Source organism: Halichoerus grypus, chromosome 9, assembly GCF_964656455.1.
Source record: "Halichoerus grypus chromosome 9, mHalGry1.hap1.1, whole genome shotgun sequence".
NCBI classification, from domain to species: domain Eukaryota; kingdom Metazoa; phylum Chordata; class Mammalia; order Carnivora; family Phocidae; genus Halichoerus; species Halichoerus grypus.
In genome coordinates, this window is record NC_135720.1 from 117,187,811 (window position 1) to 117,201,793 (window position 13,983).

Sequence of the window (13,983 nt, forward strand, 5' to 3'; positions counted from 1 at the left end):
AGAGCGAGCCCGCCCTCCGTGCCACTCCTGATTGGCCAGCTCATTTATCCCCCTCCGCTCTATTGGGCGGCGCTCTGGGAGTGTCCGACCTCCCGCCTTCCGCTTTTTCTGATTAGTTCACAAGTTTTCCCGGGTTCCCGGAGTTGGGAGGAGCCGCCAGGGCGCGGAGACGTCCCTCAACGCCGCAATTGGGCCCGGCTTTAGACACTACTGCGCCTGCGTGCACCTCTTTGCCCTCCTCCCCGGATGAAACGATTTTAGAGCGGCCTGCCAAGCTGCCCGCTTTGCGCAGGCGCGGTCAGGGGCGGAGGCCGCGCCTAGGAGCGAGGTGTAGGGGTTGTGGCTGGAGGGCAGAGGGCGTTCTCGCGCTGGGTAAGGGGCGTTCGGGAAGAGTCGGTTGGGGGCGGGAAGGGGCCGAGAGGGGGTACGGGGGTGGGTTCCGGGGTCCATAGGGGGAGAGGGGTACAGGGACCAGGTAAAGGAACAGATGAGGTGGTCCGAACAGCCTTAGAGCCCGGGGTCCAGCAGGGTGAAGACTCGGGTTTCTGGGGGAGAGGAGGTGGGGTGGAAAGAGAAGTGAGAGCCTGCTAGAGTGCAGCGAAGCTGGAGCAGGCAGTTGGGAGATGAGGGGGGAGTGAGGGACCAGAATAATTCCTTCAGGAAAAAAGCGGATGAGCTTGTGAGGGAGGGTTGATAGGAATCCCAGATAGCGGGGGGAAATAGGTGAATTCTGGTGGGAGGGTAGGGAGACCTTGAAGAGACCTCTCTTGTGCTCTAGGACTCTGGAGAGAGGAGGGGAGGGGACAGGAATGGCAGCTGAGGGCATAGTAGAGAGAAACTGAGGAAAGTTGCTGGAAGGGTTTGGATGAGATGTGAGGAAGCTGGCTTTTCTGCCAACGGGTCTAGGCTGCCTGGATTCCCAGGGGACCTGTGGAGGTGTCCTGCCCTTTATGTGGCCACATTCATCTGGGGCCAGGCCTTGGGCCAGTGCTTTAATAGGGAAGGAGCCAGGAGTCATGGCTTGGTGGTGTCTGGATGGGCTTCCGGAAGGCCTTGCTGAGCCATGGAGAGAACTCTGGAGACTGGGTGCACAGCCCCTGCGCCGCACACCTCCTTTCTCACCTCCGACAAGGAACCGCAGAGACCGTAGAAACTTAAGCAGGAGGGTAAAGGCTCTGCCCGGAATTCTAAAAGTATGAGTAAAGCCCAAGAGCTCCCTCTCAGCCTGTCTCAGTGAATTCCCTCCATCTCATGGCTATTGCCATAGTTCTTCTATCAGGAACCAGGTTGGGTCAAGCAAGAGATCTTTGGGTATTTCCTCCTTCTCTTGGGAAGTTACTAAAGGATTATGACTTTATTATTGTAGGGGCTTTCTCTTTGGAAGGTGGCCTGAAAATTGAACCGGGGTGTCCTTGTTTCTCCTATTGTCCAGGGAAACACAGATGGCTGGACACAGAATCTAGAGACTTCAAATAATGTGGAGATGTTTCGACCTTCAGGTCAGTGGGACCACGCAAGGGGACTGGTGATTGTCTCTCCTTAGGAAACTGACCATCTTTGTCCTTGTGATTCCTCAGGTTCCACTGGGCTGATTCCCCCATCCCACTTCCAAGCTCGTCCCCTTCCAACTGTACCAAGAATGGCTCCCACCTGGGTTTCAGACATGCCCCTGGTCCAACCCTCAACCCATCAAGATGTCTCAGAGAGGCGGCCAGACAACCAGAGACCTCAAGTGGTCATGTGGGAACAGGATGTTTCTGGCAATGGGCAGGAGCCAGGGCGGAGAGGCAGGTAGGGATTCATTGTTGCTCTTTTCTCAGGCTTGCTTACCAGTGACCTTTCTTCACTGAAATAGATTCCTTACCCCGTTTCAGCCTTTAGTTCCCTAATTTGTGCATTTTTGCATAAGCAGTTACTGGAACTTATAATGTATAAGTAATAAGGCAGTGGGCTAGATGCTAGGAATGGGGGTAACAAAAATGAATGAGATCCTGATATCAGTGAATTAAAAATCCTAAGGGAAGAGGTAGATTGACCAACAGCTGACAGTAATAAGCATAATAGAAGGCAAGATAATGAAGTGCAAAATAGGAGTATAGACTGTACTGTGGTAGTGTTGGATTCATTCTGATGGAGTGCTTGCCATTAGAGCTGGCCATGCTATTTGTTGATGTTTTGTCTGTAAAAGTTCTGATTCTTATTCTTGGTGTTTCATTGTGTGTCTTTTCCCAAATGTACTGGAATGTCATTCTGCCATTTTGCTCTGGAGTGGGATTGCACATGGGTCTACCTTGAACCCTGTCCAAGAGGAAGGAGCATGATGACAAAAAGGGGAGCCCTGGAGTGGGTGTCAGGAGACAAAGACTCTGATGCTAGTTTGGCTACCAACTAGGGTCCTTGGGCCAGTCAACTAATAGCTCTAGGCTGTAGATCCCCACCATTTTAAAAGAAAAAAGGAGTGGTTCTGGGCCTCAGTGAGGGAGTTATGTCAAGAGCCATGTTATCATAAGCTGGTTTAAACTTTACAAGACACCAGTAGACTATGTAATTTATTGATGTGCTGTCAACTCCTCATACAGGATATCTAACACTCAATAAATGCTTTTAACTAGCATCTGGTCTCACTGTATTGATACTGGAAGCCATGACCTCTCTTTCTCTGAAACTGCCTCGCAACTTTTCCTTGCCCTTAAATCAGAATTCAGAAGTCTCTGGGTGTCTTCCAACCCCTCCATTTTAGAATGTGTGGCCTAATGATGTGCACATTTGATGTTTAATGCATCTGCCTGTATGTAGCTCAGCAGAGATCGTGTTCCATGATCTCAGCTAGCCGTTAAGTCCTGTGAGCCCAGATAGTGGACCTAATAGGCTTAGTAGGGCCATGATACATGACAGCGGTGATACAGATGCAGAGACCCCCATGGCCCAACTTCATCCTCACCATCTCCACACACAATAGCAGAGGGATCCTCCTCTCCTTCTCCTGTGTCCCTTTGTGCCCTCCGCCACCCTCCCAGCACCAGAGACAGGTCTCACCTGTGCTAACCTGTCTTTGAAGGTCTGTGGAGCTAGAGGGGTCACATGCCCTGAGCCAGCAGGCTGAGCTGATCTCTCGGCAGCTGCAAGAGCTGCGGCGGCTTGAGGAGGAGGTCCGAGTCCTGCGGGAGACCTCGCTGCAGCAGAAGATGAGGCTGGAGGCCCAGGCCATGGAGCTGGAGGCTCTGGCACGGGCGGAGAAGGCCGGCCGAGCTGAGGCTGAGGGCCTGCGTGCTGCCTTGGCTGGGGCCGAGGTTGTCCGAAAGAACCTGGAAGAGGGGAGCCAGCGGGAATTGGAGGAGGTTAAGAGGCTGCACCAGGAGCAGGTGAATGTGGGGGTGAGAAGGGCTTAGCTTCACAGTGGATGAACTGGGCAGAAGCTTCCCAGCAAAGAGCAGGTTCCACAGAAAAGGCCCCGTGAGCAGTGGAGTGATGAGATGTTTGGTGAAGGCGAGAGATCAGAGGACCTGGAAAGATGGATTTGGGTGTTTTGGTCTTTGAATAAAGGTCGTACTTTTTCTCCCAGGACTCAGGTGACCTCCCACCACTTGAAGTCCTCCTTCCCCTTCCAGTAGGAAGTATTTTGTCTTCCTACTTCACTCTGGGTACTCACTTCATGTGGGAGCATTGTGGGGGTGGTGAGGAGGATGGGAGAGGGTGGACTGGGGAAGGGAGATGACTCATTCAGGAAGCATTTATCAGTGCTTACTCTTTACCATCTCTGAGGTAGGAACCAGGACCCTGGGGTGGGCAAATCAGCCTGAGTCCTTGTGGGTGGAGCTGACAGCCTAGTGCAGGGCATGCACATTCAACACCTAGTTTAATCCTAATTAATTAATTGCAATTGGGAGAAATGCCATGCAGGAGAAGGACAGGGAGCCCTAATATGGACAGGAGGGTTAGGGAATACGACCACCTTAGTCAGTTGACATGTTAAGAAATGAAACCATAAAGATATTGGAAGAAAACATGGGTGAATTCCTTTTTTTTTTTTTTTTTTTATTTTTAAGATTTTATTTATTTGACAGAGACACAGCGAGAGAGGGAACACAAGCAGGGGGAGTGGGAGAGGGAGAAGCAGGCTTCCCGCCGAGCAGGGAGCCCTATGTGGGGCTTGATCCCCGGACCCTGGGACCATGACCTGAGCCGAAGGCAGACGCTTAATGACTGAGCCACCCAGGCGCCCCTAAGATTTTATTTTTTTAAGTAATCTCCACACCCCACATGGGGCTTGAACTCATGACCCTGATGATCAGAAGTTGCATGCTCTACTGACCGAGCCAGCCGGGTGCCCCTGGGTGAATTCCTTTATAACCTCAGATTGGTGAAGGCTTTTCTGCCTATGAATCAAAATCCGGAGTCGTTAAAAGAGAGATTGATACACTGGCTTTATAATACTAAATTTAGAAATGACAAAATAAAAGTAAAATTAAAGAACAGATGATAAAAAATATTTACAGTTCATATCACAGGAAAAGGGTGATGTCCCTAACATATACAGTGTGCCTAGAAGTTGATAAGGGAAGGATAGCAATCTAGGCAGAAAATGGACACAGGAGATAGTTCAAAGAAAAATATAAATGGCCTTTAGATTTATGAAAGATGCTTCATGATAAGAAATTGTCATTTGAGCTGAATAGGACTTGGCTGGTGAGCTGGCATGTGGGGAGGTGATGGGACCTGGCGACACTTGGCAGCATGTGGGGAGTGAGGAGATGAGAGGGGCCCTGGATGGTGTGTGCACGGGGAGGCCTCGAGACCTGTTCGAACTTTGTACTTCACCTTGAGAGCAATGAGCAGCTGTTGAAAAGTATTAAATAGGGAAATGACATGATCAGATTTGTATTTTATGTCTAAAAAGGCCAGTTTTGTGGAGTGCCTGGCTGGCTCAGTCGGTGAGTTTAAGCCCCATGTTGGGTGTAGAGCTTACTTTAGATAGATGGATGGATGGATGGATAGATAGATGGATAGATAGACCAGTTTTGTGATTTCATTCTAAAATGACCACTTCAGGGTATGAAGCTAGGGCTAGAGGGCAGCCTCTCTCCTTCTTCGGCCAGCCATCCCTCCACTCCTGCCGTGTCTCCCACATCCTCACCACTGTTGGAGCCACAGTGAGAAAAGGACAAGGTTCCTAGAGCTTCCTTTGGAACAGAGTGTGGCAGACACTAAGCTGTGGAGAAGATCATTCCCGATGACGATAAGAGCTGAAAGGACTTGGAACAGGTGGTAGGATGGAGCAGGTGGTAGGGGCCCAGTGAGGCCTTCTGAGGAGGTGACGTCGCCCGAGGTCTGAGGAGTTGGGAGAAGCCAAGTGGTAGGAGCTGAACTCAGAAGCGGCAGAGGCCAAGGCATGTCTGACTTTGCAGGCAGAGAGCAGAAGCTGGGCTTTGCTGTGAGTGCCGTGATAAGCCACTGAAGGGTTTATTTATTTATTTAAACTTTTTTCTTCTATTTATTAGAGAGAATGCATAAATGGGAGGAGGGGCAGAGGGAGAGGGACAGGCAGACTCCCCGCTGCGCCCGGGGCCTGTCTCAGGCCCCAAGATCGTGACCTGAGCCAAAGTCAGACGCTTAACCGACTGAGCCCCCCATGCACCCCCTGCCTTGAAGGCTTTCAAAGACTGGTCAGGAGTTTGTTGCTGTTGTGCAGAGATGAGGGTGGCTTGTAAGGGCCGGTGGCAATGGAGACAGAAGTGAAGAGCTCTTTAGTGGGGATACCCGGCAGGAACTGCTGAGGGACTGGCAGGAGGATGGAGGGCGGTGAGGCACCGAGGTTGGTCTCCATTTTGCCATGTGCAGTTGGGCCATTTGCTGGGTGGTTGTCTAAGGCTACAGATGATGGGAGTGCAGGGACAAGGCCCGAGCAGGAGCAGATTTGGAAAGTCCAGATGTGGGAGCGAGCTGGCCCGTGCTGTGCCCTCTCTTCTCTCCACAGCTCTCCTCCTTGACCCACGCTCACCAGGAGGCTCTTTCCAGTTTGACCAACAAAGCTGAGGGCCTGGAGAAGTCTCTGAATAGTCTGGAAACCAGGAGGGCCGGGGAAGCCAAGGAGCTGGCTGCGGCCCAGACGGAGGCTGAGGTGCTACAGAAGCAGCTGAGGTGAGGTGGGAGTGGGCAGCTAAAGGGGGACCTGGCGGGTGGTGGGTGCGGCGGGTCTCCCAGGTGCCTCATGATGGCTGCCCTCTTCCCACCCCAACCCTAGCAAGACCCAAGAAGACTTAGAGGCACAGGTGACCTTGGTTGAGAATTTAAGGAGATATGTGGGGGAGCAAGTCCCGCCTGAGGTCCACAGACAGACCTGGGAATCGGAGCGACAGGAGCTTCTAGAAACCATGCAAGTGAGAGAGTATAGGGTGCATCTGGGTGGGGGCTGGAGGTGGGGTGGGGGGGGGCTCAGGGATCAGATCCTGGGAGAGGGGTGGCCAGGAGAGAAGGCAGTGCTGACAAGGGGCAGCGTCCGGAGGCCGCTTGTGGGCCTGCGTGAAGGTCCCACGGAGGCCACTGCTGTCCCTTCCTCTCGCACCCGCAGCACTTGCAGGAGGACCGGGACGGCCTGCGCACCACAGCGGAGCTGCTGCAGGTGCGTGTGCAGAGCCTCACGCACATCCTCACCATCCAGGAGGAGGAGCTGACCAGGAAGGTAGGCCCCTCGCCCCCAGGGGCTCCTGTGGGTACCAGCGGTCGGCGTGCTGCCAGAACCTGCTGGGATCTTCTTGTCGGTGAACACCTCTTCTTGCTTGGGCAGGACAGAAAAAAAGGCCCAAAACACGCCTCCTTGCTCTGCTGCCCCAGGAGCCCACACTGCCACCCCTCCTCCACCCCGCAGGTTCAGCCTTCAGATGCCCTGGAGCCCGAGTTCACCAGGAAGTGCCAGTCCCTGCTGAAGCGCTGGCGGGAGAAGGTGTTTGCCCTCCTGGTGCAGCTAAAGGCCCAGGAGCTGGAGCACAGAGGCTGCGTGGAGCAGCTGAAGGGACAGGTCACTTGACTCTCTTTCTCCCCGAATTCTCCCCCCGGCTCCTGGCTCCTTACGTAGGGGTGGTACTTATCCAACAAAGATTTATTGAGTGGTTACCATGTGCTGGGAACACAGCCCGGGACAGAGGCGAGCACTGCTGTTATGGAGCTTACATTCTGGAGCAAGCACTTAGATGATGTCAAGTAATTATGTGTGTTTTCAAGAAAAGTGTAAAAGTGTGACAGAAAGAGACCATGGGGTGGGCCGGCTTTAGGCAGGATGCTCAGGAACGGCTTCTCTGAGGAGGTGACAGTGGCCAAGCATGGGTGGCATGGGCAGAGGCGGTCAGTCTTTGTGGGTATGTCACAGCGAGCTTCCTCAAGGTGTGGGCACATGGAACATGCTTCCGGAAGGAAACCTGGACTCAGACTCCATTCTCAGGAACCCAAGCTTGTCTCCCTGCATGATGTTCTTTCAGAGACTTTGGCACCAGCGCCTCCATCCCCAGTGCCCCCCTGCAGCTTTCCGCTCTAGCTGTGCCCTGTCCTGTCCTCCCCCCCCCCCCCACTGCCCTCCAGGTGGCAGAGCTCCAGGAAAGAGCTGTGGCCCAGAGCCAGGAGCAGGCCATCCTGCAGCGCTCCCTACAGGACAAAGCCGCGGAGGTGGAGGTGGAGCGGATGGGCGCCAAGGTCTGTGGCTGAGCCAGGCAGAGGCTAAGGGGGCGGGTCAGGGATCCCTCCCGCCACTCCCCCCAAAACACCGGCGAGGGGACCCCTCTCCTCACTGCATCCCTCCCAGGCCCTGCAGCTGGAGCTGAGCCGGGCTCAGGAAGTCCAGCGCCGGAAGCAGCAGCACACGGCCATGGCCGAGGAGCAGCTGAAGCTGGTGGCCGGCTCTGTGAGCAGGTATCTGGGATGGAGGGGCGTGCAGTAGCATTTCTGCTTCCCCGGCTTCCTGGGCACCATGGAGTTTAAGAGCCCGGGCAAGAGGGGCTGGGAAGCTGGCCGTTGGAGGGTGCAGGGTGAGAGGTGTCTGGCCCTATAAGAGTCCCTGTGCTTGTCTTTCCCTGGGGCAGCCCGCTCCATGTTCACACGAGGGTTGCTTGTTAGGCCTCGCATGCGTGTTTGGTCGGAGGTGAGGCCACGCTTCCTCCTATAGTTTGGTTCACCTGGGAGGATCGCCACCTTCAGAGTTGCTCGAGGATGGAGAGTGTGGCTACTCCCATCTTTCTTTCTTTAAAATATTGCAGGTACTGTTTCGTTGCAACCAAATTTAACCTATATTCTAAAGCTATGCACCTATGGTTTACTAGATGGTCTATCTAAAATGTATGCCGGTTTCCTTCTTAATCGTCTGCCAGCCTGTGTCTCTCATACCCACTTCCGGGGTGTTTCCTTCTCGACGCCTGTTTTATAACCTTTAGAAAGACCTCTGAGGAGGAACACACACTTCTTTGTGCTGGTAACAGCCCTCCTCAGCTTTGGACTTGGGGATACTGACGTGGTCCTCGTAGACCTCCAGCACAGTGCCTGGCGTGTCATCTGACTCTAAATGTTTACTGTTACCGTGACGCTGTTCTGGACGGATCACGGAAGAATTATCGGTGTAGCAAAATTGTGGTGTCGGATAGGTCCTTGCCCACCATCACTTTTTTTTTTTAAAGATTTTATTTATTTGAGAGAGAGAGGGAGAGTGCAAGTACAAGTAGGGGGGAGGAGCAGAGGGAGAGGGTGAGGGAGAAGCAGACTGCCACTGAGCGGGGAGCCTGATGCGGGGCTCGATCCCAGGACCCTCAGATCATGACCTGAGCTGAAGGCAGACACTTAACCAACTGAGCCACCCAGGCGCCCCTCCACCATCACTTTCTATTGGGCTAGTACCTTGAGGACTAATTTCACTTAAAAAATTATGAAAAATTTCCACTTTGCACAGAATTAGACTAGCTATAATGAACCACCCAGATTCTACTCATTGTGCATGCCCCCTGTTTCCAGGAGAACGGGAAGGTACACTGTGCACAGGGTTTTACTTTGGCACTAGGACATCACTGAAATGGTTCTTGCTAATGATTGATGGCCACAGTCCACGAGGCTTGAAACAACCCACACTCAGATTGTTGTCAGGTTTGTGTGTGTCTAGATGGCTTGGAGGTTTTATCAGAAAATGGGTTTGTAAGAGCCACAGGAGGTGTTGGAAACACCTGCTCAGACAATTTTTAGATAAAGGGTCTGTGCTGTGCTGTCAGCCTTTGTCGTCTGCTTGTTTTTCAGTTGATACAGACTTGGACTCTCCCGGAGAGTTCCGTCCTTGCCCCGGGATGCTGCCTTGGCCCTCCTCCCAGGGCCTGTGTAAGCTTCTCCGCTTTGACGAGCCATGCTGGTCCCGCTTTGGGCACAGCCAGCTGATAAAGCACATGGATCTGGCCTTCACTGTCATCGGGAAATTGTTAGGATAGCTTTGATCTCTAATGCATATTAGTGATCAAAAAATAGGTTATGAGAAATAAACTTTGCAGGTTGCTTGAAAAGATACACTGCCATGTAATGCCTTCTTGGGGTAAGGGCTCCTTAGAAAACTGATGGAAGCTATGCCCTTTGTTCTTGAGGAAAATGTACCTAAGTTCATACACCCAAACGTGGCATACAGCACCAGGAGACTTCCAGAGCCAGGAGACATGTCCAGGGGCCTGCAGGCAGAAAAGTCCAAATTGGCTAGAGATGAGCCAGCTTTATGGCACTCGTTTTAGCCCCCGCAGAATCGTTTGTACTGAACTCTGCTGTGTTATGGGCTCTGGGTCCAAATCAGGTGTGACTCCTTGAAGTTTGTTGTTGTTTTTACTGCTCTTATTAAAGACACTGATTGCTAGGACCCAGATGAGAAGCTTACCCTAGGTTTTGGGACCAAGCATAGCTGTGCTGTCGTTATGAGTAACGGGATTATTTTTAATAAACACTAAAGGGCTTAAGCTCTCAGGTTTTCTTCTTCATCGGCTGAGAAAGCTCAGACATGACTGGCCCCAACCCTTGGCTTCAGCTTCTCTCTTCCCTGCTAGGATTTTCTTCCCTGCTCTCCACATACTTAGCAATATAGGATAGAAGGAGTTGTCCCGACAAGTCACATCAAGTCCTTTAGGGAATGAGGTGGGGTTGAAGGGTCAGTGACCTTGTGCCTCCTCCAGCTTTCAGACCTGGCTCCAGAGCACCGTGGCTGAAGTGGAACGCGCCACAGCCCAGCTGCCCTGCCTCAGCAGCCGAGTCAGTTATGCCATCCGCAGGATCCACACCATTCGGGGTGGGTAGGGCGACTGACGGCCACGCTGTACTCCCGCCCCTCCGGCTCTCGCCCCCCACATCCATCCTCATGCCTACTTGTCACCAGTCTGGGCATTCTTCCCCCTACTCCCCCCCTTCCCTTTTCTCCTCCTCGAACTCCTCTCTGTTGCTTTCTGCCTTTTCTCACCCAGGCCTGATGGCTCGAAAACTGGCCCTTGCTCGGCTGCGCCAGGAGAGGTGAAGTTTGGGGCGCTGGGAGGTGGATGGGAGGGGGTTAGGTGTTGTTTGCTGGGACCCCGAACAGTGAGGACCGAAGAGGGATGGGGGCTTCGGGATCAGGCTGGGTAATTTCCCGACTTTCTCTTCCCCGCCCCAGCTGTCCCCCACCCCTGCCGGCCACAGATGTGAGCCTTGAGTTGGAGCAGCTGCGGGAAGAACGGAACCGCCTGGATGCAGAACTGCAGCTGAGTGCCCACATCATCCAGCAGGAGGTGGGCCGGGCCCGCGAGCAGGGTATGCCTGGTCCTGGAGTCACTGAGCTGGAGCAGGGGCCAGAGTTGGGTGTGTTGGGGATGGAGAGGAGGGGAGAGCTGGCGCCTGGGGCACCAAGAGGCCTGTGAGCGCCACCTTTTCACAGGGGAAGCGGAGCGGCAGCAATTGAGCGAGGTCGCCCAGCAGCTGGAGCAGGAGCTGCGGCGGACCCAGGAGTCCCTGGCTGGTGTGGGGCTGCAGCTGGAAGCCGCTCGCCAGGGCCAGCAGGAGAGCACGGAGGAGGCTGCCAGTCTCCGGCAGGAACTGACCCAGCAGCAGGAGATGTATGGGCAAGGTGTGCAGCAGGGGCAATGGGTGTACCGTGGAGGGCTGGTGGGGGGGAGCCGAGAAGCGACGCTCCCCGCAACACACCCCATCTGCACCTTCCCCCCAGCTCTGCAAGAGAAGGTGGCTGAAGTGGAAACTAGGCTGCGGGAACAGCTCTTAGAAACAGAGAGGAGACTGAACGAGGCTCGGAGGGAGCATGGCAAGGCAGGTGAGATTTGTTGGGACGGGCGTGGGCATCCGGGGAGAAGGAAGTGGTGGACACAAGGTTTTTTTAAAGCTGTTTTAAAGCTGCAAATAATGAAGTTATCAAGAAATGGTACAGATCAATACTCAGGCGGTGAACACACTCCTCTAGCCAGCACCCATACCCAGCACCAGCATGTGACCGGCCCTGGAGCCCCCTGGGTCCCGCGCAGCCATTCCCCTCCACAAAGGCAACGGCCATCCCAACCTCACACCAACCATTAGCCCCAGATTTTTTCTTTCTTTTTTTTTTTCCCCCTAAAACAATAGAAATTTATTCTCTCACAGTACTGGAAGCTGGAAGCTAGAAGTCTGAACTCAAGAGGCCGACAGGGTTGGTTGCCTGCTAGAGGTTCTGAGAGACAGTCTATATTTGATGATTCTCTCCTCCCTTCCAGTGGTTGCTGGCAATATGTTGCATCCCTTGGTTTGTAGGCACATCACTCCCTTCCGTCTCCATCTTTACATGGTGTTCTCTGCTGTGCGTGTCTACCCCCAACTTTTTTTTTTTTATGATTTTATTTTTAAGTAATCTTCACACCCAACACGGGGCTCAAACTCACAAACCTAAGATCGAGTCATATGCTCTATTGACTGAGCCAGCCAGGTGCTCCTCCCCGTTTTATTAGGAAAAAGTTCAAATACTTGGACAGATTACAAGAGCCACATAATGCCCACTTGTGTACCTCCTCTGACTAGATGGAACAGTTATTAACCAATTTTTTTTAAAGATTTTATTTATTTATTTGATAGAGAGAGACACAGCGAGAGAGGGAACACAAGCAGGGGGAGTGGGAGGGGGAGAAGCAGGCTTTCTGCCGAGCAGGGAGCCCGATGTGGGGCTTGATCCCAGGACCCCGGGATCATGACCTGAGCCAAGGGCAGATGCTTAACGACTGAGCCACCCAGGCGCCCCTATTAACCAATTTTTTAAAAGATTTATTTCTTTAAGTAACCTCTACACCCACCATGGGGCTGGAGCGCACAACCCCGACATCAAGAGTCATGTGCTCCCCCGACTGAGCCAGCCGGGCACCCAGCAGTTATTAATCTTTTGCCGTATGTGCTCTATCCATATATACATATACACTGATACATGCATTTTTTTGGGAATCATTTAAAGTAAGTTACAAACATCACGATCACCAAGCTGCATCTCCTACAAAGAGGATATAACTTGGATGTAGAGGAAATTTTCTTATATAACCTCAGTGTCATTGTCACCCATTAAGGAAACACTAATTGCACAAAATCGAATATCCAGTTCATATTCAGATTTCCCCTAAGCGGCTCCAGGCAGGCTCAGGGATGGGGAAGGTACTCTGGGTTCACGGAGTCAGGGTCGGAGAACATCAGCCACCGCTCCCACCGTACAGAGGAGACCGCCCTGGAGCAAAACGGTTTCCCTGAGCTGTAGAGCTCAGGGCCCAGTGTTCCTGCCCAAGATTCCAGTCCTGTTCTCACGGTGCCTCAGTGCCACTGGGCTGCCCCACAGCTGTGCCCTCTGTGCCCTGGCTTCCACATAGTGGTCTCCCTGCGCCAGATGCAGCGCAAAGCCACCCGGGAGAAGGAGCGGAACCAGGAGCTCAGGCGCCTGCAAGATGAGGCCCGGAAGGAGGAGGGGCTGCGGCTGACCCAGCGCCTGCAGGAGCTAGAGAGGGACAAGAACTTTATGCTGGTAGGGGAGAGCAGAGGCCAGGGCCCTTGAGCTGGCTGGGGCGTGGAGGGGAGAAGGAGGAGGGGCGGCTCTGCCTGGGCTAGGTGGCGTTTAACCCTCTCCTTCCCAGGCCACCTTGCAGCAGGAGGGTCTCCTCTCCCGTTACAAGCAGCAGCGGCTGTTGGCAGTTTTTCCTTCCCTGCTGGATAAGGGGAAGTGTGTGGAGTCCAGCCCTCGGGCCCCAGGGCCTTCGGCGCCTGCACCTCCAGCGGCAGCGCCCCCCACCAGGGAGTCCATAAAAGGTATGGCCCATGTAGGAAGGGACAGATGTGTGGGACTTGAGGAATCTCTCCTCTAGGCACTCTTAATGCATGAGCGTCGTTCTCCATGACCTTCGAGGCCCACAGCCTCTCTCATCCATGCCAGCCTTGCACCAGAGAACCCTCCCCCTCATAACCCTCCCATCTGATGGCAGCCCTGTTCTCTGCACCGGAGCTGCCAACAGCCTTCTCCGGTCCGGCTGCTATCCCTTGGGGTCTTCTTTCCCAGGATCCCTCTCTGTCTTGCTCGATGATCTGCAGGGCCTGAGTGAGGCCATTTCCAAAGAGGAAGCTATCTCCCAAGGAGACAACCAGAACTGTCCTGCACCGGTCTGCCGCTGAGCAGCCGGGCACTCTGCGCAGCTGGGGGTAAGGGGGGCGGGGGCAGGGAGGTCAGCCAGCTGCCCTCATGGACACCAGCCACCAAGATGCCTGTGAACCCTGTGGCTTAATAAAGATGACTACAGTCTCTGGGAATGGGAGGGAATTCGCCCTGCGGCCATCTCTGTCTGGAAAATGCGAGAAGTGGTCCCATGCAGCTATTTCTCTAGGTGGTGGTACCTTTTTTTTTTTTTTTTTTTAAAGATTTTATTTATTTAGACAGAAAGAGAGAGAGAGAGAGCACATGAGAGGGGGGAGGGTCAGAGGGAGAAGCAGGCTCCCTGCCAAGCAGGGAGC

At 53.5% G+C, this 13,983-nt stretch overlaps 1 protein-coding gene across 8 annotated transcripts; it reads left to right on the forward strand.

Annotated features, from left to right (window-relative positions):
- The first annotated feature begins 233 nt into the window (after positions 1–233).
- On the forward strand, positions 234–13,773 carry CCHCR1 (coiled-coil alpha-helical rod protein 1). 8 transcript variants are annotated; one of them, XM_036117315.2, is made up of 18 exons: positions 234–372; positions 1,433–1,499; positions 1,578–1,791; positions 3,059–3,362; positions 5,975–6,138; positions 6,242–6,377; positions 6,569–6,679; positions 6,866–7,015; positions 7,573–7,683; positions 7,793–7,899; positions 10,173–10,285; positions 10,458–10,503; positions 10,643–10,779; positions 10,904–11,092; positions 11,192–11,293; positions 12,855–13,006; positions 13,116–13,287; positions 13,535–13,773. In XM_036117315.2, the coding sequence occupies exons 2-18, from the start codon at positions 1,484–1,486 to the stop codon at positions 13,645–13,647; spliced, it is 2,337 nt and encodes a 778-aa protein (XP_035973208.2). In that variant the 5' UTR covers positions 234–372; positions 1,433–1,483; the 3' UTR covers positions 13,648–13,773. The 8 variants fall into 8 exon arrangements, 5 of the variants coding, with proteins under 5 accessions (XP_035973208.2, XP_035973210.2, XP_077911714.1 ...); XM_036117317.2 differs by having other exon boundaries at positions 13,158–13,287; XM_078055587.1 differs by having other exon boundaries at positions 243–372; positions 1,367–1,499.
- The last annotated feature ends 210 nt before the right edge of the window (positions 13,774–13,983 follow it).